Genomic DNA, 25,574 nt, shown 5'->3' with positions numbered 1-25,574 from the left:
GTGACGGTGAACTAACCTAGCAAATTAAACTGAGGCTATTTAAAATTTGGTCTGTGCAGTATTACGTGGGAGGCGTTTTGGAAACACAGCTTAAAAGCTCCACCGCAGAATCTGCATTTTTAGCAGGATTCTCTGGTGGGTCTATGTTCACTAACATTTGGAAAGTACTAGAGTGGAGGAGACCGGTGGCTTTCTCCTTGTTAAGGGCATTTTCAGAGGAGACTTCTTGTTTTCTGACCCTGGAATAACTCTCTTGGGGGCAACTTTTCATGTAGAAGGAAGGGGCAGACAGAGTCCACGAATGCTAAACTTAGAACGCCCCCTAGTTTCTCCAACTTGACTGGCAACTCTTGGGAGCAGTGACTATGCCTTATACATTTCTGTGTCCTCAGAACACGGTCCTTGGAATTGCTCATTAACCTTTGTTAAATGAATAAACCAGGGGCACCTGGGTGGCTCAGTGGGTCAGGCACACGCCTCTTGATTTCGCTCAGCTCATGATCTTGCTGTTAGATTGGGCTCTGTGCTGAGACAGCGCCGAGCCTGCTCGGAATTCTCTCTCCTCTCTCTGCCCTTCCTCTGGTCGCTCTCTCTCTCTCTCAAAAGAGATAAACATTGAAAAAAAAATCAATAAACCAAAGCCAAGGTCACCAAGTTCATGGCAGAGTTATAGCTAATCAAGTGTTTAGTACTTTATGAATTATTAAATGGCTTCATTTCCATTATTTTGTATGGGAAACAACCATGTGAAATAATGAGGACAGTGCAAAAGTGAGGAAGCTGAGGCTCAAAGAATTCAAAGACTTTTCCAAAGTCACACAGCTGCAAGAAGAGCTCCAATTCTGCATTCTAGCTCCATCCTTTGGAATTAGAATAAAATCAATCTTGGGGCGCCTGGGTGGCGCAGTCGGTTAAGCGTCCGACTTCAGCCAGGTCACGATCTCGCGGTCCGTGAGTTCGAGCCCCGCGTCGGGCTCTGGGCTGATGGCTCAGAGCCTGGAGCCTGTTTCCGATTCTGTGTCTCCCTCTCTCTCTGCCCCTCCCCCGTTCATGCTCTGTCTCTCTCTGTCCCCAAAATAAATAAACGTTGGGAAAAAAAATTATAAAAAAAAAGAAGAAAAAAAAAGATTTTATTTATTTACTTATTAAATTAAAAAAATGTTTATTTATTTGAGAGAGAGAGAGAGAGGCAGAGTACGAGCGAGGGAAGGGCAGAGGCAGAGGGAGACACAGAATCCAAAGCAGGCTCCAGGCTCTGAGTTGTCAGCACAGAGCCGTAGGTGGGTCTCCCACTCACCAACCGTTAGATCATGACCTGAGCTGAAGTGGGACATTTAACCCACTGGGCCACCCAGGCGTCCCAAGATTTTATTTTTTAAGTAAACTCTACACCCGACTTGGGGCCCGAGCTCGCTACCCCAAGGTCCAGTCGCATGCTCCACCAACTGAGCCAGCCAGGCGCCCCTATCTCAATTTTTTGGATGCCTGGTTTCGATATTTTTAGGTCCAATCTCTCTGTGCCTCACTTTCCTCTTGGTGACAGAACAGTACCCACCTCATGGGGTTGTTGTAAAGATTATACAAGCACCTTACTATGTAATACGTGCTCAGGAAAGGTCACGGTTTTCTAATTGTTCTCACTTCGCCCTCCACGCCTAACCCCGGGGACCTGAGGTTTCGGCTGGCGCTTCCTTCTCCCTCCCAAGGTCTCCCCTGACTTTACTCCTCTCAGAGGCTTTTCCCTCAGCTTTCTAGCCAGCTGCCCCAGACAGTCCGCATTTTCCTCTGGATGATCCACAGTCCTGGGAGAGTTTAATTAGATACTTCCCTGAACGTGGCTTATTTTGGGCTTTCCGAGCGCTGAGAGGGGGAGTGGGAAACTGTGTCGTGGAGTCTGGAACTGGAAAAAACAGCAGTCTCGCATAAAACAAACTAACAAACACGCACACACAAAACCCGCTCCGACCGTTAACTAGGGGTTGGCCCCGCGACACACCCGCGCCGCTCTCCCTCCCGCCGCCAGGCGGCGCGCGAGGAAGCTCTGGAAGTCGGCCCCGGACTGCGCACGCGTTCGTGTTCTGCGTTACTCTTCCCCTCACTTCCGCTGAATTTTGCATCGCTGTTTGTCCCAGACGGCGACCCGTACGGATCCGAATCTAGCCCGGGAACTAAGAGTTAGAGGAGCGGGATCCGCGAGTTCACCGATTCCGGCCGGCCTCGCGACCGGCAAGATGTGCTCCCTGGGATTGTTCCCTCCGCCGCCGCCTAGGGGTCAAGTCACCCTCTACGAGCACAATAACGAGTTGGTGACAGGCAATAGCTATGAGAGTCCGCCTCCTGACTTCCGGGGCCAGGTGGCCGGGGCGAGGAGGGAGGGGAGCTACAGACATGGGGGCGGGGCACGGGGCACGGGGAACCGGAGGCAGCGGAGCGGGGACTGGGTAGCTGTCCTCAGTCCGGCTAACTGGAAACCGCCTGGCCCAGGTTTGAGAATAGAAGGGCTGGAATGTATTTTAGGGCTGGGATTGGAGAGTGAGGGATGTCCAGGAGCTGTGGGGGCAGGCCTAGAGAGGATGGAGAGAATGAGGGAGAACTTAGGGGATGTGAGGGTGCAGGAGAACTACCGAAAAGTTCGGTAGTTCTCTACGCTGCAGAGGCACAACCTGGAGCGTTTTTTTACCCACAGCGTTCCTAGGGAGGAAAAGGGAGAGAAACTGACACTTACTGAGCATTTGCTACGTACGAAAGAGGCTCTGAGTCAGATGTGCTTCACAGATATTATAAGATTTAATAATCACAGCAATCCTATGAAATACTCTAGTTTTCCAGATAAGGGAGCTAAGCTCAGTTTCCTTTTCCCATCAGGGTTACATGTATGGGAATGGGAAACAGGTGTTTGGAGCCTCTTACTCTTAGCCCAGCCATGGTTTGGAGATTGACCGGGAGTTCAGCAAAGATCCGGGGGAGAGACTGACTCATTATTACACCACTTATTTCTGGCCTATAGTGGATCAATCTTCCTGTTCTGAACCTGACTAAGGATCCTCTGAAGACCCCTGGGAGGCTGGACCATGGCACAAGAACTGCCTTCATCCACCACCGGGAGCAGGTGTGGAAGAGATGCATCAACATATGGTGAGAGGTGGCAAAGGGTCTCCTGGGCGGTGGTCTGCAGATCCTGAAGAAGATGGGGTCACCGTCCCTCTGCCTTGGGCTGCCAAGCTCTCTCTAGGTTAGGGCTGGATGTCATCCATCATAACAAATTAGCTGCCCTTACTGAGAAACCTGTCAACAGTAGTTCATTTCATCTCCAGTGACTTGCCTTGCTTTCTTTTTTTTTTTTTTTTTTTTCAACGTTTATTTATTTTTGGGACAGAGAGAGACAGAGCATGAACGGGGGAGGGGCAGAGAGAGAGGGAGACACAGAATCGGAAACAGGCTCCAGGCTCTGAGCCATCAGCCCAGAGCCTGACGCGGGGCTCGAACTCCCGGACCGGGAGATCGTGACCTGGCTGAAGTCGGACGCTTAACCGACTGCGCCACCCAGGCGCCCCTTGCCTTGCTTTCTGATTTGATTAAGTGAGTCTGCTCCCTGCCCCCTCTTCACATCATTACCACTTTCTGAGCTTTTGTCTGAAGCTTAGGTATAGGTATTATGTTACAGTGAATAAATAATCTCATATTTAGGTTATTCATTTGGTGCATCTCCCTGTCTGGATTCAGTTCCTGGCTGTATCACTTTTTAGGTGTGTGATGTTGGGCAAGTTACTTAATCACTTGGTCCCTCTCTTTCCTCATCTGTAAAGTGGAACCTATCTTACAAGGTTGTAGTGACAATGAAATGAATTAATGGATGTAAAGCACTTAGAGAACAGTGCCTGGCCCACACACATTAATCCCTTCAAGGGTTAGTTATTATCACTGTCATGTGTAGGATAAATTCCTACAAATCCAATAGGTGGGTTCAAAGGGAGTGTTCCTTTGTACTCTCACGAGCAGCTGCTGCTTCTCCCCGCCTTTTTCTGTGCCCCCTCTTCCTGATGTCCCTTAAATATTGGTGTCCTGGGCTGGACCTAAAATTGATACTTCATACCGGGTGTTGCCTTGTCTGCCAAACCCCCTCAGTTGGCTCTAACACAGGCTTCAAACACTCGGCATGTTCAAAGCCGATCTCTTCATTTCCTTTTCCAAACCTGCTTCTACCTTGTGTTTCTTGTCTCAGGGAATGACCTTACTGCTCATTCAGGAGCAAGTGGGTTGAACGTAGGCTCTGGGGCAGACAGGTTGAATCCTGATGCTACTGCTTCCTACCTAGGTCACTGTGACCATATTAATTTTTCAGGCTTCTGTTCTCTCATCTAAAAATGCAGATGTTAACAGTACCGATTTTGTAGGGTTGTGATGGTGGCTGAATTAGATAATGCGTGTGAAGCATCTAGCCCAGCCCCTGGCATACTGTAAGCAGTATTAGCTGCTATAAGTATTACATAGGTGTTTCCTTTGCTATTACTCTTACTAATGTCTATAAGCCTTTACATTCTGTTCATTTTACTTCTTCAGCCTCTCAAATCTGTCTGCTTTTCTCCAACCTTATTGGTTCAGAGCACTTTGGCCTTTTTTCCAGATTTGTGAAATAGCCTCTTACCCCATCTCCTTCTCTCCATTTTTGTCCCCTTCTAATTTGTAGCCAGACTGATCTATCTTTCTTTCTTTCTCTTTCTTTCTTTCTTTCTTTCTTTCTTTCTTTCTTTCTTTCTTTTTTTTATGTTTATTTTTGAGAGAGAGAAAGACAGAGAATGAGTGGGGGAGGGGCAGAGGGAGAGAGGGAGACACAGAATCTGAAGCAGGCTTCGGCTCCAAGCTGTCAGCACAGAGCCCGACACGGGGCTCCAACCCATAAGCTGTGAGATCATGACCTGAGCCAGCGTCGGATGCTCAACCGACTGAACCACTCAGGTGCCCCAGATTGATCTTTCTAAAATGCCAATGTGATCAGTTGATTCCTCTGTTTAAAATCCTTCCATCGTGGGGAGCCTGGCTGGCTCGGTTGGTAGAGCATGACTCTTGATCTCAGGGTTGTGAGTTCGAGCCTATGTTGTGTGTGGAGATTACTTTAAAAAAAAAAATCTTTTCTTGGTTTTCCATTCACTGGCTTAGGGCAAGTCTTGATCCCTCGATCTGCTTACAAGGCCCTGAAAGACCTCTGAGCCTTAGTTGTCTTGTTGGTAAAATGAGCAGAATGCCATTTAGATGAATGTGATAATTAAATGAAAGGATTATATATAAAGTGCCTGGCACATACTTGGCACTCATTAAAATGTGAGTGCATGTTTTGTTTTTTTTTTTTAAAGATTTTATTAAAAAAATTTTTTTTAGGGGCGCCTGGGTGGCTCATCTGGTTGAGTGTCCAACTTCGGCTCAGGTCATGATCTCATGTCTCGTGAGTTCAAGCCCCACGTCGGGCTCTGTGCTGACAGCTCAGAGCCTGGAGTGTGCTTTGGATTCTGTGTCCCTCTCTCGCTGTCCCCCTCCCTTGCTTATGCTCGCTCTCTCTCTCTCTCTCTCTCTCTCTCTCTCTCAAGAAGAATAAATAAAACATTAAAAAATTAAAAAAAAATTTTTTAAATGTTTATTTATTTTTGACAGAGAGAAAGGGAGAGAGCGCAAATGCACAAGCGGGGGAGGGGCAGAGAGAGAGGGAGACAGGTTCCAAAGCTGCCCCCACACGGACAGCAGAGAGCCTGATGTGAGGCTTGAAGCCATGAACCACCAGGTCATGACCTGAGCCGAAGTCAGATGCTTAACCAACTGAGCCACCCAGGCCCTCTTAAGATTTCATTTTTAAGTAATTTCTACACATGATGCAGGTCCCGAACTCACAGCCGAGAGATCAAGAGTCACACACTCCACTCACTGAGCCAGCCAGGTGCCCCTGAATGCTCTTATTTTTAATGCATGTTTATTGAATGAATATAACTTGTGGAGGGAGACTGAAGGCATCAGAATAATCTGACTCACAGCTTTCTCTCACCAGGCGTGATATGGGCCTTTTTGGGGTGCTGAATGAAATTGCGAACTCGGAGGAAGAGGGTAAGTGTTTTCCCCTCCAGCCTTCTCTAGTTTTATGGTTGGCATCTCCCCTCCATATTTTTCTTAACTTCTTCCAGCCCATTTCCCTTTAGACCTGTTTTTCCTGCCGCATTGCTGTGCCTGTGCCATCTTTTCTCCCCTCTGCCTACCTTACATCCCCCAGAGTGGGTACCCCAAGCATTTGCTGGGTGGAAGGGCCTGGGGGATGCTCGTCCTTGCTCATCCTTCATCTTAGGGTACGCATTGAGAGCCCTGTGAATGGTTTAACCAGAGCTGCTTCCTCAACCTCACAGTGTTTGAGTGGGTGAAGACGGCGTCCAGCTGGGCCCTGGCACTCTGTCGATGGGCCTCCTCCCTCCACGGGTCCCTGTTCCCCCACCTGTCCGTAAGTTTGGCTCCCCCCAACCCCAACCACTCCAGCCACCGCTCCCTCACTCCTGCCCCCTTCCATTTCCCATCCCTTAAGGTCAGGGTGGGGTGGGAGTCTGCAGAGGGTGGGAGCAGTGCAGCTCCCATTGAGGGCATAAACTCCCTGTGTCCCAGCACCCCCTCTATCCGCTTTGTTCTTACAGCTCAAGAGTGAAGATCTGATTGCCGAATTTGCCCAAGTCACAAACTGGTGAGTGTACGAGCTCCAGGGCTTTTGCGGGAAGGAAGTCCTGAACCTTGGAACTTCTCTGAGGGCGAGGGTAGTCAAAGCAGAGACCCCTTCCACTGCTTTCCTGACTGTTACCCACATTCTCCTTCCTCCTACTTCCCGACAAAAGAAATGAAAAGGGAAAAACAATACTGCCCTCCCAGGAAAGGGAATCTGAGCCTCTGGGCTGGGGGACGGGAAGGTGCAGGTTCCCCTTCCTCATGCTCACTCCTGCGCCAGGTCCAGCTGCTGCCTGCGGGTCTTTGCGTGGCACCCCCACACCAACAAGTTTGCGGTGGCCCTGCTCGATGACTCAGTCCGTGTGTATAATGCCAGCAGGTATGTGGCGGGCCCTGACTCTGCAGTCTCCATGAGTCATCTCCCTATCCCCGCTAGCCTTGGTTCCAGGGGTCCTGTAGTTCCTGGGCCTGGTCCACAGGACCCCTTCCAGAATCGTGTCAGGGAGGCTCTACAGCTAGACACGTCCTATTTCCGGGTCTAATCTTTATCCTAGCCTTCTGTCTCACAAAACCCCTGGGCTCCGTGTGATCAGCTTTCTTCTCTTGGCTTTCCCTCCTCAACTGAACTCCGGTCCCCTGAGCTATAGTGTCCCTGCTCTGACTCAGCCCCTTAATCTTCCCCACAGCACTATAGTCCCCTCCCTGAAGCACCGGCTGCAGCGAAATGTGGCGGCTCTGGCCTGGAAGCCCCTCAGTGCCTCTGTCTTGGCTGTGGCCTGCCAGACCTGCATTCTCATCTGGACCCTGGACCCCACCTCTTTGTCTACCCGGTGAGTCCCAGCAGCCTCTGTCTTACCTTGGCCTGAGGGTTGCGGCCAGGCCAGTGGTGGTGGGTGTTGAGGTCTGGAAGAAGTTCTTTGTCTTCACAGTGCTTCGCAGGGCTGTGGGAGAAGCCGACCTAAGGTCAGCGTCAAGGTGCTGAGAATGCCATAATCTAGAGAAAGGGACGGAACTAGGAACTTCAGGAATTGTGGGGAATGTGTATCCATGGATCGTGGAGTGGAAAGACTTCTTTTTCAGAGGACTGTCTGATGTAGGGTTTAAAGGAAGTGGGGGAGGGAATTAATGTAGACAGAAGTTGAAATCAAGGAAATTGGAAAAAGTATACCCACGAGAACTAAGTAAATATAAAACCAGAAACTGATTCTTTGAATTATGAATAAAGAAAGAAAACCTTTTGGCCAGCCTTATCAGGGTAAAAGAAAACATCAAAGTATAGTATTTTCAAAGTGGGAAAGAAGAGATAACAGCAGGGGCGCCTGGGTGGCGCAGTCGGTTAAGCGTCCGACTTCAGCCAGGTCACGATCTCGCGGTCCGGGAGTTCGAGCCCCGCGTCAGGCTCTGGGCTGATGGCTCAGAGCCTGGAGCCTGTTTCCGATTCTGTGTCTCCCTCTCTCTCTGCCCCTCCCCCGTTCATGCTCTGTCTCTCTCTGTCCCAAAAATAAATAAACGTTGAAAAAAAAAAAATTTAAAAAAAGAAGAGATAACAGCAGACATGGAAGAAAATAAAAGAACTATTAGAGAATATCATATACAAGTTTAGACCAACCAATGAAAATCTAAAGGAAATATTTGATTCTCTAGCAAAATTTAACCAAAGTGGATTGTGTAAGAAATTAAAACAGATGAGTTCTACCACTAAAAAAAAAAATGCCAGGCTACGGAGCTCCTGGGTGGCTCAGTCCGTTGAGTGTCTGACTTTGGCTTAGGTCATGATCTCATGGTTAGTGGGTTTGAGCAGCGCGTTGGGCTCTGTGCTGACAGCCTGGAGCCTGCTTCAGATCTGTGTCTTCCTCTCTCTGCCCTTTCTCTCGCTCATGCTCTGTCTGTCTGTCTCTCTCTCTCTCTCTCTCTCAAAAATAAATCAACGTTAAAAAAAAAATGCCAGGCAATTTTGCCAATGAGATGGCATTATGAGAGTTCTATGATAATTTGGATGTTGTTTGTTTATTTTTAAAGTAGGCTCCATGCCCAACATAGGGCTTGAACTTTGAGATTGGGGCATGACCGTGAGATTGAGTCTCATGCTCTACTGACCGAGCCAGCCAGGCACCTTTCCATATTTTTTGAATTAGATCAGATCATCGAGAAATTTGGAAAGCCTCCTGATTTTTTTCCCTTTTAATAAACTTTATTTTGGTATAATTTTAGATGTTTAGAAAAGTTGCCGATAGTACAGAGTCATGGTACACCTGTCACCCAGTTTCCCCCATTGTTAACATCTTACGTTACCATGTTACCTTTGTCAAAACTAAGAAACTGATGTTTGTACATGACTAGCTAAGCTCTGACTTTCTTCAGATTTTACCAGTTTTTCCATTGATGTCCTCTTTCTGTCCCAGAATTCGTCCTGATTTATTTTTATGAAGCTAAATCCTAAAACTTAAACCTGACAATAAGTAGTATAAGAAAGATATTTGAGCATAGTTTCAAAAATCCTAAATAGGGCTGCCTGGGTGGCTCAGTCAGCTAAGTGTCTGACTTTGGCTCAGGTCATAATCTCACAGTTCGTGAGGTCGAGCCCCACTTTGCTGAAAGCTCAGAGTCTGGCGTCTGCTTCAGATTCTGTGTCTCCCTCTCTCTCTCTGCCCCTCCCCTGCTCACACTCTCTTTTTCTCAAAAATGAATAAACATTTAAGAAAAATATTAAAAATCCTAAAGGAAATATTAGCAAATAGAGTCCAAAAGCATATTTATTTATGTATTTTTTAAGTTTATTAATTTATTTTGAGAGAGTGTGTGCACATGAGTGGGAGAGGGGCGGGGGGGGGGGGCGGAGAGGCCCCAGCAGACTCCACCCTGCCAGAGCAGAGCCTGATGTGGGGCTCGAACTCACCAACCGCAAGATGATGACCTGAGCCAAGACCAAGAGTCAAGTGCTTAACCAACTGAGCCACTCAGGTGCCCCCAAAAGCATATTAAAAAAAATCTTAACCATGTAGAATTTTTCAGAAATTAAAGACTATTCATCGTTAGGAAATCTATTAATATGATTTATTGCACTAGCAAGTTAAAGGAGAAAAATATTTATGTCCATAAATGCTCTTCTTAAAAAGCAGACATTCCAGGTGAAAACAGAAAGTAAAATAGGAATACAAAGAGATGAACTAACATAAAAATTTACTTAGGAGGGAAAAAAAAAAGTATTTACTCAGAATCAGTAGCTCTCGTGTTAGACAGTGAAATAGGAAATATTAAAGGTATTTTCTCCAGTAATGTCAAGATAAAGACAGTTACCATTATCACTGTTATTTTTCTTTTCTTTTTTATTTTTTTAAAGATTTTATTTTTTGGAGGTGCCTGGGTGGCTCAGTTGGTTAAGTGTGTGACGCTTGATTTCAGCTCAGGTCATGATCTTGCAGTTCGTGGATTCAAGCCCTGTGTTGGGCTCTTCACTGACAGCACTGAACCTGCTTGGGATTCTCTCTCTCCCTCTCTCTCAAAATAAAGAAACATTAAAAAAAAAAAAAAACAACAAACATTAAAAAAGATTTAATTCTTTGAAGTAATCTCTGTACCCAAACTGGGACTCAAACTCACAACCTGAAGGTCAAGAATCGCACATTCTACCAACTGAGCCAGCCAGGTGCCCCTCATTGTCACCGTTGTTAATCAACATTATTTTTGGAGATTCTAGTGCGTGCATTAAAACAAAAAAAAATGTGATGTCTTGAAAACGAAGGGAAAATTATTATTCTTTGAAGGTAAGATTTCATACCTAGATAAAACAAGAGACTCAACTAAAAAAACTGTTTGATCTAATACACCTAAATGTAGTAAGGTGACTGGATCCAAGAAACCAAAAACTTAATAGTTTTCTTTTATACCTATAAAAATTATTGAGAAATCGAAGGAGAAAAAAATATTCTATTTACAGTACATACACTTACTGAATCACTAAGAATAAATTATTAAATGTATTTAATCTACCAGACATCTGAAGAAAGTTGTGGAAGAAACTTGAACTAGAGCTGACTAAATGGGGAGACATACTATATGCCCAGACAGGAAAGTGTAATCACAAAAATACCAAATTAAGTGGACTTGCAACCAGAATTCTTCTGGCTTTTGTTTTTCTGAACTGGGCAAAATGATATTCAGAATTTTTATTAAAGAATAAATCTGGAAGAATCGCCAAGAAAAGTTTGCAAAGAAAGAATATTGAGGGGAGACTTGCCCTACCCACTATTAAAATATTTTATGGGGGCGCCTGGGTGGCGCAGTCGGTTAAGCGTCCGACTTCAGCCAGGTCACGATCTCGCGGTCCGTGAGTTCGAGCCCCGCGTCGGGCTCTGGGCTGATGGCTCAGAGCCTGGAGCCTGTTTCCGATTCTGTGTCTCCCTCTCTCTCTGCCCCTCCCCCGTTCATGCTCTGTCTCTCTCTGTCCCAAAAATAAATAAACGTTGAAAAAAAAAAAAAATTTAAAATATTTTATGAAGTTACAGTAATGGAAAGTTACCACTGTCTGGATAAACAAACCAGATCAGTATAACTGAATAATGGAACAGATCTAAGAATATATGAAAATTGAATATATGATAAATTTGGCTTATTATTACAATAAAGAAGTTTAGTGTGTGTGTGTGTGTGTGTGTGTGTGTGTGTGTGTGTTTTAGTAGTTTAGTAGTGTTGGGATAACTGGCTATATCCTTTTGGGAAATCATAAAGGTAGTCTTTGCTTTATACTTTATCTACAAGTAAATTCCAAGCAGACTAAAAAACTAAACATAGAAATAAGGGACTAGAAGAAAATACAGAATATTTCTTATTCAGAATGATATTATTAAAATTAAAATGTTTGATAATATCCAGTACTAGCAAGACCAGGAAAGTGGATACTTTTTTTTTCTCGTGAGAAGACTATATTGTACAAACTTTTCACGAAATAATTTGTTGGTGTATTTATATTTAGTTAGTTAGTTAATTTTTGAGAGAGAGACAGAGTGAGCAGGGGAGGGGAGAGAGAATCCCAGGCAGGCTCCACACTCTCAGCAAGGAGCCTGATTTCACAAACTGTGAGATCATGACCTGAGCTGAAACCAAGAGTTGGACACTTAACTGACTAAGCCACCCAGGCACCCCTATTTTTTAAAAAGTGCCAGCCTTTTTTACCCCCAAATTCTGAACTCATAGTAACGTGAGTATATAAGGATATCGATACAGAGAATTTTTTTGCCGCATTGTTTGTAATAAAACATCACGGGGGTGTCTGGGTGGCTCAGTTGATTAAACGTCCGACTTCGGCTCTGGTCATGATCTCACGGTTCGTGAGATTGAGCCCTGTGTCAGGCTCTGTGCTGACGGCATGGAGCTTGGGATTCTCTCTCTCCCTCTCTCTGCCCCTCCCCTGGTCACGTGTGTGCTCTTTCTCTCAAAATAAATAAAGAAACTTAAAAAAAACCTACATCGTAAACAATTGTGAAATCTCCATTGGTGGAGGCATGAGTGAATGAATTACAGTTTATCTGTTCAGGGGAACGGAGACAGTGGAGCCACTGAAAAGAATGAGATGGATCTCTGTGAACGGACCTGAAAAGATAACTGACTTATTGTAAAGTTCAAGAATAAGTTGTGTTCTATGATCTAGGATCTCACTGGCACTAGAGGTAGTTACAGTTTGGTGGAAAAGGAAGAGGATGGCATTGATTCAGGTCACAGCCTGCACCTGCCAGGCCAAGTATGTAGTTCTGGATGTACAGAGCTGACGAAGTCACAGCCTCATGGTGGAGGATGACCTCACATGCAGCACCTTTGTGACAAGCAGAAAATAATGCGGGAGCACAGACAGGAAGACTAATTCCGACAAGGAAAGACAGAAAGACAGGGTTTGCAGCACGGGATGAGTTCTGGGGAGCAGCAGCAGATATTTCTGGAAGAGAACTTGGAACCCTGAGGTAGAGTCATAGATGATCCCAGGCCCCAGGCCGGGCGATGCGGCGGGGAGAGGGCTCTGGTCTGGGGCAGAGCGCGGCCTCTCCCCTGCTCAGCACCATCCAGCTTTGCTGGTCAGTTCTTGTCTCCTGGAGGCCCACGATACAAGCTTCCTCCCTTTCATGCACTTTCATCCATGGACCTCATGGTGGCGACTCTGCCCTTCCTTCCTTCCTTCTTTCCTTCTTTCCCTCCCTCCTTCCTTCCTTCCTTCCTTCCTTCCTTCCTTCCTTCCTTCCTTCCTTCCTTCCTTCTTTCCTTCCTTCCTTCCTTCCTTCCTTCCTTCCTTCCTTCCTTCCTTCTTTCCTTCCTTCCTTCCTTCCTTCCTTCCTTCCTTCCTTCCTTCACTTCCCTGACCCTTATTCATGTCTTTTAACTTGGATTTGAGGGGCCATTGGGTTTGGAAGTTTTAGTGGAAGGCAAGGAAGTAGAGTCGGGGGCGTTCCTTTTGTCGCCTTCTGACTTGATACCGTTTCCCCTCGGCAGACCCTCTTCTGGCTGTGCACAAGTGCTCTCTCACCCTGGGCACACACCTGTCACCAGCTTGGCCTGGGCACCCAGTGGGGGACGACTTCTCTCAGCTTCACCTGTGGATGCTGCTATCCTGGTGAGTGGTCCCCACCCCTCCTTTGGCCATTTGAACCCCCTCAGACGTGAGGCAAGAGCATTCTTCTCTGGTGGTGGAAAATATCCTGGGGGGCTCCACTGACAGCGTGGAGCCTGCTTGGGATTCTCTCTCCTTTTCTCTCTGCACCCTCCCCTGCTTGCTCTCTGTCTCAAAATAAATAAAGTTCTGCTTGCTATCCCTGTACATATAAACCTATTCTCCTGTTTTAACAGCCCCTCTCTTGCTTCCTCCCCTGTGTCTTTCTACCTAGAAGAAGGGCAGCCCCCGTGACAGGTTGGGGATGCTGGAGTTCCCTCTCACTCCTGCCCCTTCTGCCTAGGTATGGGATGTCTCAACGGAGACCTGTGTTCCCCTTCCCTGGTTTCGCGGTGGTGGGGTTACCAATCTGCTCTGGTCTCCGGATGGCAGCAAAGTTCTGGCTACCACTCCTTCAGCTGTCTTTCGGTGAGTGGGAGGAGAGCAGGGGAAGGGGTAAGGACAGGAACGACCCAGAGAAAGGCACTTGGCTCCTGGAACTTCCAGCAGGAAGTTCTGTGACCATTCTCTGACCTGGCCCTGAGGCTGGCAGAGGGAGGGAAGTACAAGTTTTGGAACCTAGAGGTCCTAAGCTGTGACCTGACTCTTTCCGGTGCAGAGTCTGGGAGGCCCAGATGTGGACGTGTGAGAGGTGGCCTACTCTGTCAGGGCGGTGTCAGGTAAGAGGCAACTGATTCAGAGAGCCAGGGAGCAGGTGTGCCCCAGATTGTCCCAGCTTGTCTGTGTCCCCCTACAGACCAATGTTCCTCTACCTTTTGTTCCTTGACCCCAGACTGGCTGCTGGAGCCCAGATGGAAACCGACTGCTGTTCACTGTATTGGGGGAACCACTCATTTACTCCTTGTCATTCCCAGAACGTTGCGGTGAGTCAGGGGAAATGGCTCCGGATGCAGAATATCTGGGGCAGAGGAAGGCAAGAACCCCCTGGAATATGCTACTCTGAAGGATAAAGGGAAGTAAAACTTGGGAGACTTGAGAGGTGTTGATGCTTACAATAGGTGGGAGGCAGGGGACCAGTGAGAGGCCCTTTCCTGTACTTCAGAGCCTCTGCCCTTCTTGCAGGGGAGGGAAAGGGGCGCGTTGGAGGTGCAAAGTCAGCCACCATTGTGGCGGATCTGTCTGAGACAACAGTACAGACACCAGATGGAGAGGAAAGGTGAGCTGATTGGTGAGGGAGGGGCAGTCAAAAGGTGGAGGGGCCATGCTGAGCCCTCCCAACCTACTGTTCTGACCCATAGACTTGGGGGAGAGGCTCACTCCATGGTCTGGGACCCCAGTGGGGAACGTCTGGCTGTGCTCATGAAAGGTAAGAGTTGGGGAGGAAGGACTTTGTTGGGCTACAGCCATCTTCCATTAATGGAGGGTGTCCATGTCCTGGCTGCAGGTCTCCGACCTGCCCAGGGATTCTGCCTATAGGGGGCCTTCCTGTCACATCCATTTCTTACAGGAAATCCACGCGTCCAGGATGGTAAACCAGTCATCTTCCTTTTTCGCACTCGAAACAGCCCCGTGTTTGAGCTGCTTCCTTGGTAAGTGCCAGGTAGGCCCATCAGGTCTGGACTCCCCACCAGCTTTCCCACACCGAACCCACATCCTACTCCAGTGCCCGGCTCCAGATGCCTGCTCACCTTCTCCCCCTAGTGGCGTTATCCAGGGGGAGCCAGGGGCCCAGGCACAGCTCATCGCTTTCCATCCTTCCTTCAACAAAGGGGCTCTACTCAGTGTGGTGAGTAGGCCAGGCTACCGGGCTCTTCGGGAGCGGGGTGGAAGAACCAGGGCTTTGGCTGCTGTGTGGCCTTCTTTGGGCCTAGGCTCTGATAGACTTTTTTTGTCCCTCTCTGTAGTGCTGGTCCACAGGCCGAATTGCCCACATCCCTCTGTACTTTGTCAATGCCCAGTTTCCACGTTTCAGCCCAGTGTTTGGCCGAACCCAGGAGCCCCCAGCTGGGGGCGGAGGCTCTATTCACGATCTGCCCCTCTTTACTGAGACATCCCCAATCTCTGCTCCATGGGACCCTCTCCCTGGGCCACTGCCTGCCCAGCCCCACTCCCCTCACTCCCACTTCTAATAATAATAATAATAATAATAAATTCCCTTCTTTGTTTTCCACTCAGTTATGAGACTTTTTTCCAGAGAGTTGCGATGGGGCTTAGTGAAGAAAAGGTGTGGACTTTGGGTTAAGATGGCTGTGTCACTTTTCATGAGTTGGGTCAGATTATTCAACTTTAGGAACTGGGTGGTTTTCAAATGCTTTGGAAAGCAAAGCTGAGAAAGTACCTACCATGGACTTTGGCATATAATAAACATTTCACTTTTCCCAAATTTCAGCAGGTTCCCTAAAGGGTGCAGGACAATAATGGGGCAAGGACTTGATCAATCTGAGACAGATGGCATTTTATTAGGGTAGGGGATTTGTGGGACGCATCGGCACTGGGCGCTGGGCCAGGGTGGCACGGGCCATGCTCAAGGCACCCTCTCGGGTGTGGTGCCCACCAATGAAGCCGCTGGTGTGGACAAAGATGCAGCCAGGAATCCCACTGACCTGGTCCAGGGCCTCATCCCGAAGTCCCCGCCATGGCTCTGGCAGGGGCAGCCTACAAGTGAGCAGAAAGAGGAAGTTGGTGGGAGCAAATGGAGGCCTTGAGGAAGAGAGAGAGGGAGCACAGAAGAGGCCAAGGTTAGTGGCTCCCTCTGATAAAGGGCTGAAACAGACCTGAAGGTCTGCAGGGCGGTCCTCTAAGGGCCTTACCGGCTCTGGAATGAGTGGGGCTCCTTGGGCACACACTGTACCCGCCACTGTCCAGCCTGGTCAGTGTAGATAACAAAGGCGATGGTCACCGGAGGGGACAGCCCAGATTCCAGGTGGTAGAGGTGCTCCTTCCAGGGGCATCCACCTTTGGCCAGTTCTACTATCTCCCCACTTGGGTCCACCTGAAAGGGAGGCATGGTTGGAAGGTTCAGGATGAAAGTGGGAGCCCCTGCCGACTGGCAGCCTACCAGCAGTCACCAATTTGTGAACCACAGTGCCTCCTCCCAGGCCTGTACCTGGAATCGCTGGGCCAGGGCCTCTTCCACCAAGGCCCGGGCTGGCAGCCAGCTGTGCTGGTAGAAGCCCACTCTCTGCAGGAACTCCTCTCGAACTAGATCCATTGCACGCTTGAAACCGGCCTGGGAATCGTGGGAATCAGAACCATGGTGCCGGCCCCAACTTTTGACTTTGCTAAGACTGGAAGAGGCAACCACTCTCATTTCCTCCCCCGAAGCACTTACGTGCCTCACGGTCCCTTCCCCTGGGGCTCTCCTTACCTCGGTGTCTTGGTTGGGCTGGTTCCAGGTAGGATTAAGCCGAGCAACCCGGGCGCTCAGTGTGGTGGTCAGCACATATCTAGGCTCTCCCTCCTCCCACTGGGAGATCCCATTGTCCACTGCATCCACCTCCTCCACGAAGTTCTCGTACATCTAAGGCAGCAGCGGGAGAAATGCTCTTGAGGGTACCTACCACTTGCATACAGTTGTCTAGGTTTCAAAGTATGCGCACACACACTCTTTCACTGAATCTTCACGACAGTCCCGTGAAGCCTCTTGGCATTCATTGGACGAGGAAAGGGGGAACTGGGGGGTTCAGCGGCTTAAGGTCAAGCTAACAGTGCTGGGGCTGGAATTCTGATCACCTGACTTCTAATCCAGCACTCCCTCCGCTACTGTGCGGAGCCTGAGTCAAGGCCAGTGTATGTGGGGTGGGGGCTGCTGACTTCAGAACAAGTTCCATGAGGGGCTCTGTGGAAGTGGATGGATCTCTGGCTGAGAGTGGGTGAGTCTCCAGGGAGGCCGAATGGGCTCTTCAGTGACCTGGTGAATGAGGTACAAAGGGCCCTGGCCAAACACGAGTCAGGTAGAGAGACAGCTGGAGGAGACACAAGCTGGGATGTGGTCCCAGGGAAGCCCAGAATGTGCCATGTGCTGTACCTCTTGAGCCTGAAGAAATGGCAGGGCAGGGCCTCAAGAGCCTGGGGGGCAGAAATGATATGCGATATCAATGCTTAAAGCAAAACTGCCCGACACACAGGCCTACAATATCAATATGTCTGCGGTTTGCAGAAAAGTGCTGTTCTTGGGGAGAGCCGATAAACTCCTCTGTGCCCAGCACCTCTCAGTCTGGACCCCAACATGATGCTCAGTTAAAACTTGGTACAACCTCCTTTAATTGCTTAGAAACTCCTCAGCAAAAGGGAAAACAGACTCCAGCAGTCTAAAAACCTTAGTATTCCAAAAGCTCCAGTTCAACCATTTATATTTCTTCACTTCTTTGGATCATACTCCTCCTGTGTCACAGGGGCAGATGACAGGCAAGCGGAGACAGAAATGAACTCAATGGCCTCTGCAACGACCAGAGCTGACTAAATCTGAAGTTTGACTTATGTTTTTAAATGTATTTATTTCGAGAGAGGGAGTGCACATGCACGAGTAGGGGACGGGCAGAGAGGAAGAGAATCCCAGGCAGGCTCCAAGCTCAGCACAGAACTCGACTCGGCGTTCAATCTCATGAACCGTAAGATCATGACCTGAGCCAAAATCAAGAGTATGCCGCCCACCCGACTAAGCCACCCAGGCACTCCTGAAGTTTGACTTGTGAACTTCATAGGAGTGGGGTCAAGTAGGTGTCCTCAGAATCCCTGTTTGATGTGACACGTTTGCCAGGGTGAGTGGCCCCATCCCCTCCCCGCAGCAGGAACTTGTTGAGCTGCTTGCAGGGGGTGCTGATGGAACCTGCAGAAGTTTTCGTAATCAAAACCCTTCCCAGCTGAGCTTCCCAATCCGTGCGTCCGAGATCTGCCCCCGACCCCCCTTCAGGGCAGCCAGAACCTCTAAGCCTTAATGCTTCCAAACCTAAGCAGCCACCTCTATTACCAAGTTGTTAATGCATGTCAGGTCAAGAAAAGGACCAGGAAATGCTGTTTTACGGTTTTCAAAGCCCTTCTCCAAACACCACCTCATCCACTTCTCACAACCGCCCCACGACAGAGATGAGAGAGACTGACCATCTCCTTGTGAGAGGATGAGCTTGAGGGAGAGGGTGCTGGGCTAGCTCTGGGCCAGGAATCCTGACCTGAGGCCCAGTCCTGCGTGAGGCCCACTCCCAGCCGGTGGAGATGCATATATGGGTCATCTCTGTCCTCGGGTCCCCACCTTGTCATAGATGGTGCCCACCATGCTGTCCTCTTCGTTAGTGCCCAGCAACTGGGCCAGCAGCTTGTGCCCGAAGTGCAGATAGATGAGTCCCGCACTGCTCAGCTTGGTCTGCCACGGCTTCCCAGGAGACAGGGAGCTCATGGTCTCTGTGAAAGATCTGAGGAGCACAGGGAGGTGGGGCTGAGGCAGAGCTGCCCCAGGAAACCCACAGTGTGTGTGTGCATGTGCACACACGAGTGGGTGAGGACGCTGGAGAATAGTCAGGAGTTGGGAGGAGGAAGCCCAGCTGTGAAGGCTTCAGCTTTTCCTTGGGGTTCAACATGGACGTCCGCTTGGAGTCCTCATTCATACACGCATTCAACAATGGATTATTGAATGCTTACTACATGCCAGGCTTTGTGTTTTAGACGTTAGGGATTACAAAAAAAAAAAAAAAAAACAAACCTAAGACAACGTCCCTGCCTTCAAGTTCATCTATTAAAGGAAGACAAGCGGGGCGCCTGGGTGGCTCAGTCAGTTAAGTGGCCGACTTCGGCTCAGGTCATGATCTCGCAGACCGTGAGTTCGAGCCCCGCGTTGGGCTCTGTGCTGACAGCTCAGAGCCTGGAGCCTGTTTCAGATTCTGTGTCTCCCTCTTTCTGACCCTCCCTCGTTCATGCTCTGTCTCTCTCTGTCTCAAAAATAAACGTTAAAAAAAATTAAAAAAAAAAAAAAAAAAAAGTAGACAAGCACACAAACGACCAAGTGAATGCTCTAGCTAGGTTATAAACAACGATAAGGAGGGAAGGGGGAGGGAGTGTGTTCAGGCCAAAAGATGAATCAGTAGGTGTCGCCAGCCAGACAAAGAGTGAAGGAGAAAAGGCGTTCCAGGCAGATGGAACAACATGTACGATGGCTGAGAGATCTTTTCATGGAACTGCAAGAAAGGCAAGCTTGGGTGCGAGGAGTGGCAAAAAATAAAGCTGGAAGGGTCAGCAGGGGCCAAATCATGGCAGGCCCTGTCCGCTGTATTTTGGAGCTTGGACTTGATGTATACGTAGTGGGGAGCCACTGAGAGACTTTAGTGGATAAGTGCCTGTTAGAGCACTGTGCTGGCTGGCATACAAAAAAAAAAAAAAAAAAAAAAAAAAAAAGCAAGATTACCTGCAGCGGTGTAGGTGAGTGAGGAAGGCAGAAATTTGAATTCTCAGTGGCACAGAGAATAGGGAAAAGGTAGGGCAGTTCTCAGGGAAACAGAAACCAACCACAGCTGTAATTTCTAACTACCAGTCCATCATAATCCCCTAGGGAGCTCATTTTTTGTTTTAGTGTTATTATTAGTAAGTACAAAAATATTTATAAAATGTCCATAAAGTATAAAGACTAACATAGTAACTCTCTCAGATAAAAGTTCAAAAAGAAGCAAAACTAAATTGTTGATGGAAAACAGACATGTGCTGAACTACACGGGAGATCAAGGGCAAGATGGACACAAAATTAAGGATACTGCTTACTTCTGGGGACACAGGGGGATGGGACAGGGAAGAAGTACTTGGCACAGATGCAAAGGTAATGGTAATGTTCTAGTTCTTAGGTTGGGAGATCGGTTCTTAGGTGTTCATTACAGGTTTTATATTCCGAAAACGTACATTCTTTCATGTATCAAATGCTGCATACTTTTAAAAAAAGTATATAAAATCATGAGAAAAAAGGAAATGAGTCAATACTGTCAAATGTCCCAAAGAGGTCAACTGAAGTGAGACCTTCAGCCAGCAACCTGAGTTTGGTGATGAGGTCACCGGTGCCCTTTCCATGAGCACTGCCAGTGGAGAGATTGGGAGAGGACCAGCTAAATGAATGAATGGAATGAACTGGAAGGGAGGTGGAGCCAGGGTCCACTCTTCTTTTGAAGACAGGCTTTGAAGGGAGGGGAGGAGATGAGGCTATAAATAGAGGGTTCCCACACCACATCATTTATGAACGTAATATGTACACTTGGGAAGGAAGCGAGGGAGAGAAATACTTAAAGAGAATTAAAATAAAACATCCTCATAATCTCTCGGAGATCACCACTTTCAACAGTGTGGTGTATATGAAGGAGGGTTTTGTTTTTCGGTTACTCCTTTGATTTCCAGGCGGGAGAGGGGAGGGGTGGGCAAGAAGCAGCAGAAGGGCTGGGGTTCTGGAGAATGGCGGTGTGAGCCCCCAGAGTTAAAAGTAATAACATCTGGAAAGGGGCAAAGAGAAGGGAATGAGTTTCCTGAACAGGACGGAGGGAGTTGAGGATGCCTGGGAGTGGGAATCTGAGGGTGTGCCCGCAGAGGCTCAATTTCCTTGGAAAAGTGGGAGAGCTTTTCCCGGGGGAGCTGGAGGAGGCAGGGCCTTGAGGAGAGGGGAAAAGGGCTGGAACGGTCCTGCGGACGATGGGCTGGCCTCGGAAAAGAAAGGCTTCCCAGTGGAAGAGTATAAACGAAGCGGAAGACCACACACGTCTGAGCGGCCACCAACCACCGCCACCGCGTGGGCCCAGCTGTCTGAAGCGGCACGGACACGTGAAAGGACGACCCTGGGCTGGGGTGCTGACGGGGGCGAGGACGGCGCCAGTGGGAGGAAAGCCTGGCTGAGCGGAGGAAGGCGGCCGGTCGCGAGGGGCCAGAGGCCGGCCCGGGAGCCAAGGAGGCCCGAAGCAGGATGGACGGGTGCAGAGCGGGCGGAGGGCTGGCGGGCTGCCGTCCCGCGGGACTCGGGGGTTGGCTTTCAAGGATGAGGCGGTCCCCTTCGCTGACGCGGGCCAGACCACCGCGGCGGACGGCTGCCTCGGAGCGGAGGAGAGCCGAAGTCAAAGGAGTTCAAGAAATGGTATCTGGGAGCTCACCTCTGGTGATGGTCATATCGGTGTCTCTGCGGGTCGTACTCGCCACCCACGTCTACCACGATGTCACAGGCGGCCAGTTTTTCGGGGTCCCGGGTCCGCACGATCTCTGCGTCCTGCAGGGAACACAGGAGGTGAGGGGGCGGCCGGGGTCGCGAGGGAGGAGGGGCGCACGGGCGCGGCCCGCCCCGGAGGCACGTTCGGCCGACCGTACCCGGTACTCGGGCAGGAGGCGCAGCAAGGCGCACGCCAGGGCCTCATCGCAGTGGAAAGTGCCGTTGTGCGTCCCGATCCGGGGCGGTGCCATGCGGCTGCCGCGGGGTCGCTTGGACGGCGGGACGGACTCCAGGCTGAGCGTCCGGGGCCCGGCCCGGGAGGGTGGCGGCCGCAGCAGCAGCAGAGGCAGAAGACCACGCAGGGAGCGGTGGCCCATGCAGCCTACCCCCCCGTAGGGAGGTGGGTCGCCGACCCGGAAGAGGAAGAGCCCGCTCAGTTCCATTTCCGCTGGACGGTTCCCACGGCAACCGTCCGCAAAGACCAGGTCCGCTCGGCACTTCTCCCTAACTCCCCGAGAGGCTCAGGGTGGAGCCTCCGAGATAAGCACCGCCCCATCCCTACAGAGCAGGCTCTAGGGAGGGGCACAGCGTCTCGACCACCGCCCCTCCGGTCTCACCACCAGTCCTTTGCTTAATGCAAGAAAAGACCAACATTCTGCCCAGCTGGCACATTTATTAGCATGAATAAGACCCTTCCCTTCCTTGACCCCAGGAAGCCACGCCCACAAAGTCCCAGGCTCCTTGAAGCAGGGTCCCTCTGTCCCATTTCTGACACAAGCTCTCAGGCCTTGGCAGTAGCCTGAGTTGCCCCCAGGGCTGTGAGCTGCTGAATCTTCTGGCTCATCATCTCCATGACAGCTGTGGAAAAAAAGAAGCGTTCAGACCCTGGTCTGGAGCTAGAGGGGAGAACCCAGAGTTCAGGAAGTGAGAAAAAAATTAAGGACAGGTGGACAACCAAGTACAGTTAATAAAACTTTTAACACAGTGATTCACTGGGGGACACACACAAATTTAGAGTCTACAATGTGTCTAAATATGATAACCACTGGGACATAAAAATGAACAAAATACAGTCCTAAATGATTCAAACATAACCAGAAAATTATACTGTGGACGAGAGTTTTGCCTTTAGAACAGTGCTTCTCAATTCTGTGTAACGGAATTACCTGGGGAGCTTTTAAACAAACACTGACCCCCAGACAGTAAGTGCCATGACACTTACCCTGTTTCATGGCATGCTTCTCCTGCAGAGCTGGCTGGATTTTCTCCATTTGCTTGGTGAGGAAGTCTATCTTCCTCTTGAAAAAGTCCTTGGCATCCTCAGCTGTCTGCAAGGCCAGAGGTGAATGAAGGGCTAAGAGGAGACCCCATGCTGCACTCTAGCTCGTCCCCTTAACTTCCTTTCCCTGCTCAGAGAGGCATCCACGTGGTAACTTCCACTCACCTTTTCTACATAGTAGCCTGTTCCCACATCGATGAGGACATGTTCCACATCATGTAGCTTCCCCGGGACATACATCTGAGAAGTAAGGATTAAGGGAAAACTAGCCCAGCAGGAGTCATGATTCCCTGTCAGCTAACCTGCTTGGCCTTTTCTAAAAAGCTACAAGGCACAAGGACTGAAGGATCTGGAGGCCTTAGAACTATACCTATACACTCCAGATGGGGAGGGACAGAGAACTCGGTGCCTTATGGAGAAAGGACATATGCTGGAAACACCCTCTGGCCCTCCCATTCTCCAAGCAGTTCTTATAATTCTTCCCACTAGCCCCTCCAGAAGGACTACATACAGTATTTTCCTACTGCTGTGGAGTAGTAAAAGTGAAAAGCCAGACTCAGGGCACCTGGGTGGTTCAGTCAGTTAAAGGTCCAACTTCCACTCAGGTTTTGATCTCACGGTTCATGGGTTCGAGCCCCTGCGTCAGACTCTGTGCTGGCAGCTCAAACCTGGAGCCTGCTTTGGATTCTGTTTCCTTCTCTCTCTCTGCCCCTCCCCTGCTCAGACTCTCTCTCTCTCTCAAAAATAAAAAAAAAATAAAACATTAAAAAAAAAAAATAGCCAGACCACTTTCCCTCAACAGCCCCAATCACAAAATCACTAGCTAATTCCCGATGGACTTAATGCTAAGTGGCCAATCCCTATGACACTACTTCTGTTGTTTTCTTTTCAGCCTGTCAGTTCTCAGCTTCCAGGTGCCCTACTGTCACAACTCACTCATTCAAGTAAAACAATCCAGATTTCTTAGTAACAACAGTTTGGAAATAGCCACTGTTAAACCAAAATTGAGGATTCACACACAGAGCCGACCCCCTTGTTTCTATATCCTATCCTTCTATCGTTTATGTCTTCTAAGTTATTAGTCAAAGTGTAAACACACCTGTTTTGTCTTCATATTAGAGGATATTCTCAAACAGCAAAGGGAAATAATCACACCTCAATTCTACATATGCCTTTGTGCTCACAAAGCATTAGCTGGATATTGGCCCCAGGCTAGGAGAGGTATAAAGTGTGTATAATAAGAGTGTTCTCAGAATCATGGGGACATTCTGCAGTAATCAAAAACTAATCCCACTTTTTTTTTTTTTCCCCCTCGAGAGAGACAGGTGAGAGAGAAAAAGAGACAGCAGGGTAGCAGTTTCTGTAGAAAGGATACAGAACTCGTCAGTGGGACGAGTAATTCTTTCCCTGTGAAAGCAATTAAGACAAACAAGCAGGGAAGGTTAAGACGTTAAAGGGAGTTCCAATACGGCACAGCACGGAGATAGTAAGAAAAAGGCGGAAACAGGGACAACAGGAGCAGAGGAATGTCCTGTACATTTCAATTCTAGGCAGGCAACATGCAAAGGGCTCACGTAGCGGCATACAATACGTAGTGGATTGCTTTCTCTTCTCAGGTAAGGACAACTGGATTAGAAGGCGGGGCGAGAGTAGCCGGCTCACCACATCCCCCATGTCGCCTTCACGCGCCTACCCCATACCCTCGTTGTTCTTGTTCAGCACGTTCAGACAGTCCTTGGCTTCCACATACTTGGTCTGTACCACCTTGAGCTGGGCAATGGACGTGGACAAGAACTCCACTTCCTAGGGAGGAGGGGAGACAGGTTCAGTCTGGGAGCTGGAGAAAGAGGGAAAGCACTGCCGGAGAGGGGGCTCGTCCTGGGATGGTGTGGGGGTTTCGCAGGGGAAGGCAAGCATTCCAAAGGGGGGAGGAATGGGGGCGAGGGAGTACGCGTGGGCAAAAGGGATGTGAGGCGGGAAAGGGGTGTCAGCCGCCCGTCCTCACCTGGTCCAGCTGGTTCTTGAGCATCTCTAGCTGTGGCAGGTTCAGCTCGGTGATGTTAACTGACTGCGCCATGTCGGGAAGGAGGACTAACGAAGCGGAAGCCGCCTCGGCGAGCAACGCTCTAGCCGCCCTCTGCGCATCTCGATGGATGCGCCTGGAGGCCTCGCTGCGCCGAACATCTCTATGATCCTCCATCCCGGAAGAGAAAGAAGGGCTGGAGTCTTTAACTGGTAGAGCGGCTCGTGATTTTCACAAAACCTCGCCCGCCTGGCATAGCAAAGTTGTAGCAAACAGGCTTCCTACGCTCAAGGAACTTATAAAAATCTTAAAAATATCCAGTTCATAGCAATATTGCAAAGCAATGTATGCTACTCCACGTGGGTCGTATAAACATAGTGAATGACAGGCAAGCAAGAAGCCTGGGAAGTTCGCGGGTCAATAGCATCGCAAACGCGGTGCTTTGGGATCACCAAGAGTCTGGTGATGGAGAGACTAAGGAGACACGTTATCAACCAATAAGTACAGTACAAGGTTTATTAATCAAAACGATGTTTTACCGTAATGTGTTAGATGTGAGGGATACACAAGAGTGTAAGATAATGTGCTTCTGAGGAATTTAACAATCTAGTTGGTGAGAGAAAAAACATATGTAAATAGAATTCCAGAGAATCTACTGCTGACGTGTGCGGTCCTGACAAGTGTAACGGGTATGTGGGGGAGAGAACAAGAGCCTCTATCACCCACGTTGGAGCAGAGCAGGGCAGCTGAGGCATTAAAGCTAGTGTTACTCCTAGGATACCTGAGCACAGGAAGACAGGACAGACATGATGGGACCTGGCCAAGACACTCT

The 25,574-nt window shown here is 49.1% G+C and overlaps 3 protein-coding genes across 7 annotated transcripts; 1 reads left to right on the top strand and 2 right to left on the bottom strand.

The window, feature by feature from the left end:
- The first annotated feature begins 2,113 nt into the window (after positions 1-2,113).
- Positions 2,114-15,456, top strand: AAAS (aladin WD repeat nucleoporin). 2 transcript variants are annotated; one of them, XM_045466694.1, is made up of 16 exons: positions 2,114-2,354; positions 3,008-3,135; positions 6,035-6,090; positions 6,384-6,475; positions 6,663-6,709; positions 6,968-7,066; positions 7,374-7,517; positions 13,165-13,285; positions 13,626-13,750; positions 13,941-14,001; positions 14,115-14,205; positions 14,405-14,498; positions 14,581-14,648; positions 14,790-14,871; positions 14,984-15,068; positions 15,187-15,456. In XM_045466694.1, exons 1-16 carry the CDS (start codon positions 2,232-2,234, stop codon positions 15,409-15,411), a joined length of 1,641 nt encoding a protein of 546 aa, XP_045322650.1. In that variant the 5' UTR covers positions 2,114-2,231; the 3' UTR covers positions 15,412-15,456. The 2 variants fall into 2 exon arrangements, with proteins under 2 accessions (XP_045322650.1, XP_045322651.1); XM_045466695.1 differs by lacking the exon at positions 2,114-2,354 and adding an exon at positions 2,371-2,484.
- Positions 2,662-21,858, bottom strand: MYG1 (MYG1 exonuclease). 4 transcript variants are annotated; one of them, XM_045466699.1, is made up of 8 exons: positions 21,599-21,858; positions 21,388-21,500; positions 18,531-18,690; positions 16,650-16,802; positions 16,389-16,511; positions 16,093-16,274; positions 7,544-7,628; positions 2,662-2,691 (listed from the first exon to the last, which is right to left on the bottom strand). In XM_045466699.1, the coding sequence occupies exons 1-8, from the start codon at positions 21,815-21,817 to the stop codon at positions 2,677-2,679; spliced, it is 1,050 nt and encodes a 349-aa protein (XP_045322655.1). In that variant the 5' UTR covers positions 21,818-21,858; the 3' UTR covers positions 2,662-2,676. The 4 variants fall into 4 exon arrangements, with proteins under 4 accessions (XP_045322655.1, XP_045322654.1, XP_045322652.1 ...); XM_045466698.1 differs by lacking the exon at positions 2,662-2,691 and having other exon boundaries at positions 7,496-7,628; XM_045466696.1 differs by lacking the exons at positions 2,662-2,691; positions 7,544-7,628 and adding an exon at positions 15,723-15,982.
- A 235-nt stretch (positions 21,859-22,093) lies between these two features.
- PFDN5 (prefoldin subunit 5) lies at positions 22,094-24,859 on the bottom strand. The gene is made up of 6 exons (XM_045466700.1): positions 24,725-24,859; positions 24,420-24,522; positions 24,095-24,126; positions 22,885-22,959; positions 22,663-22,768; positions 22,094-22,298 (listed from the first exon to the last, which is right to left on the bottom strand). The coding sequence occupies exons 1-6, from the start codon at positions 24,794-24,796 to the stop codon at positions 22,222-22,224; spliced, it is 465 nt and encodes a 154-aa protein (XP_045322656.1). The 5' UTR covers positions 24,797-24,859; the 3' UTR covers positions 22,094-22,221.
- Positions 24,860-25,574: the final 715 nt, after the last annotated feature.

Source organism: Leopardus geoffroyi, chromosome B4 (genome assembly GCF_018350155.1).
Source record: "Leopardus geoffroyi isolate Oge1 chromosome B4, O.geoffroyi_Oge1_pat1.0, whole genome shotgun sequence".
Classification (NCBI taxonomy): domain Eukaryota; kingdom Metazoa; phylum Chordata; class Mammalia; order Carnivora; family Felidae; genus Leopardus; species Leopardus geoffroyi.
The sequence above is the reverse complement of the archived record's forward strand: the minus strand, read 5'-3'. Positions and strand labels throughout refer to the sequence as shown.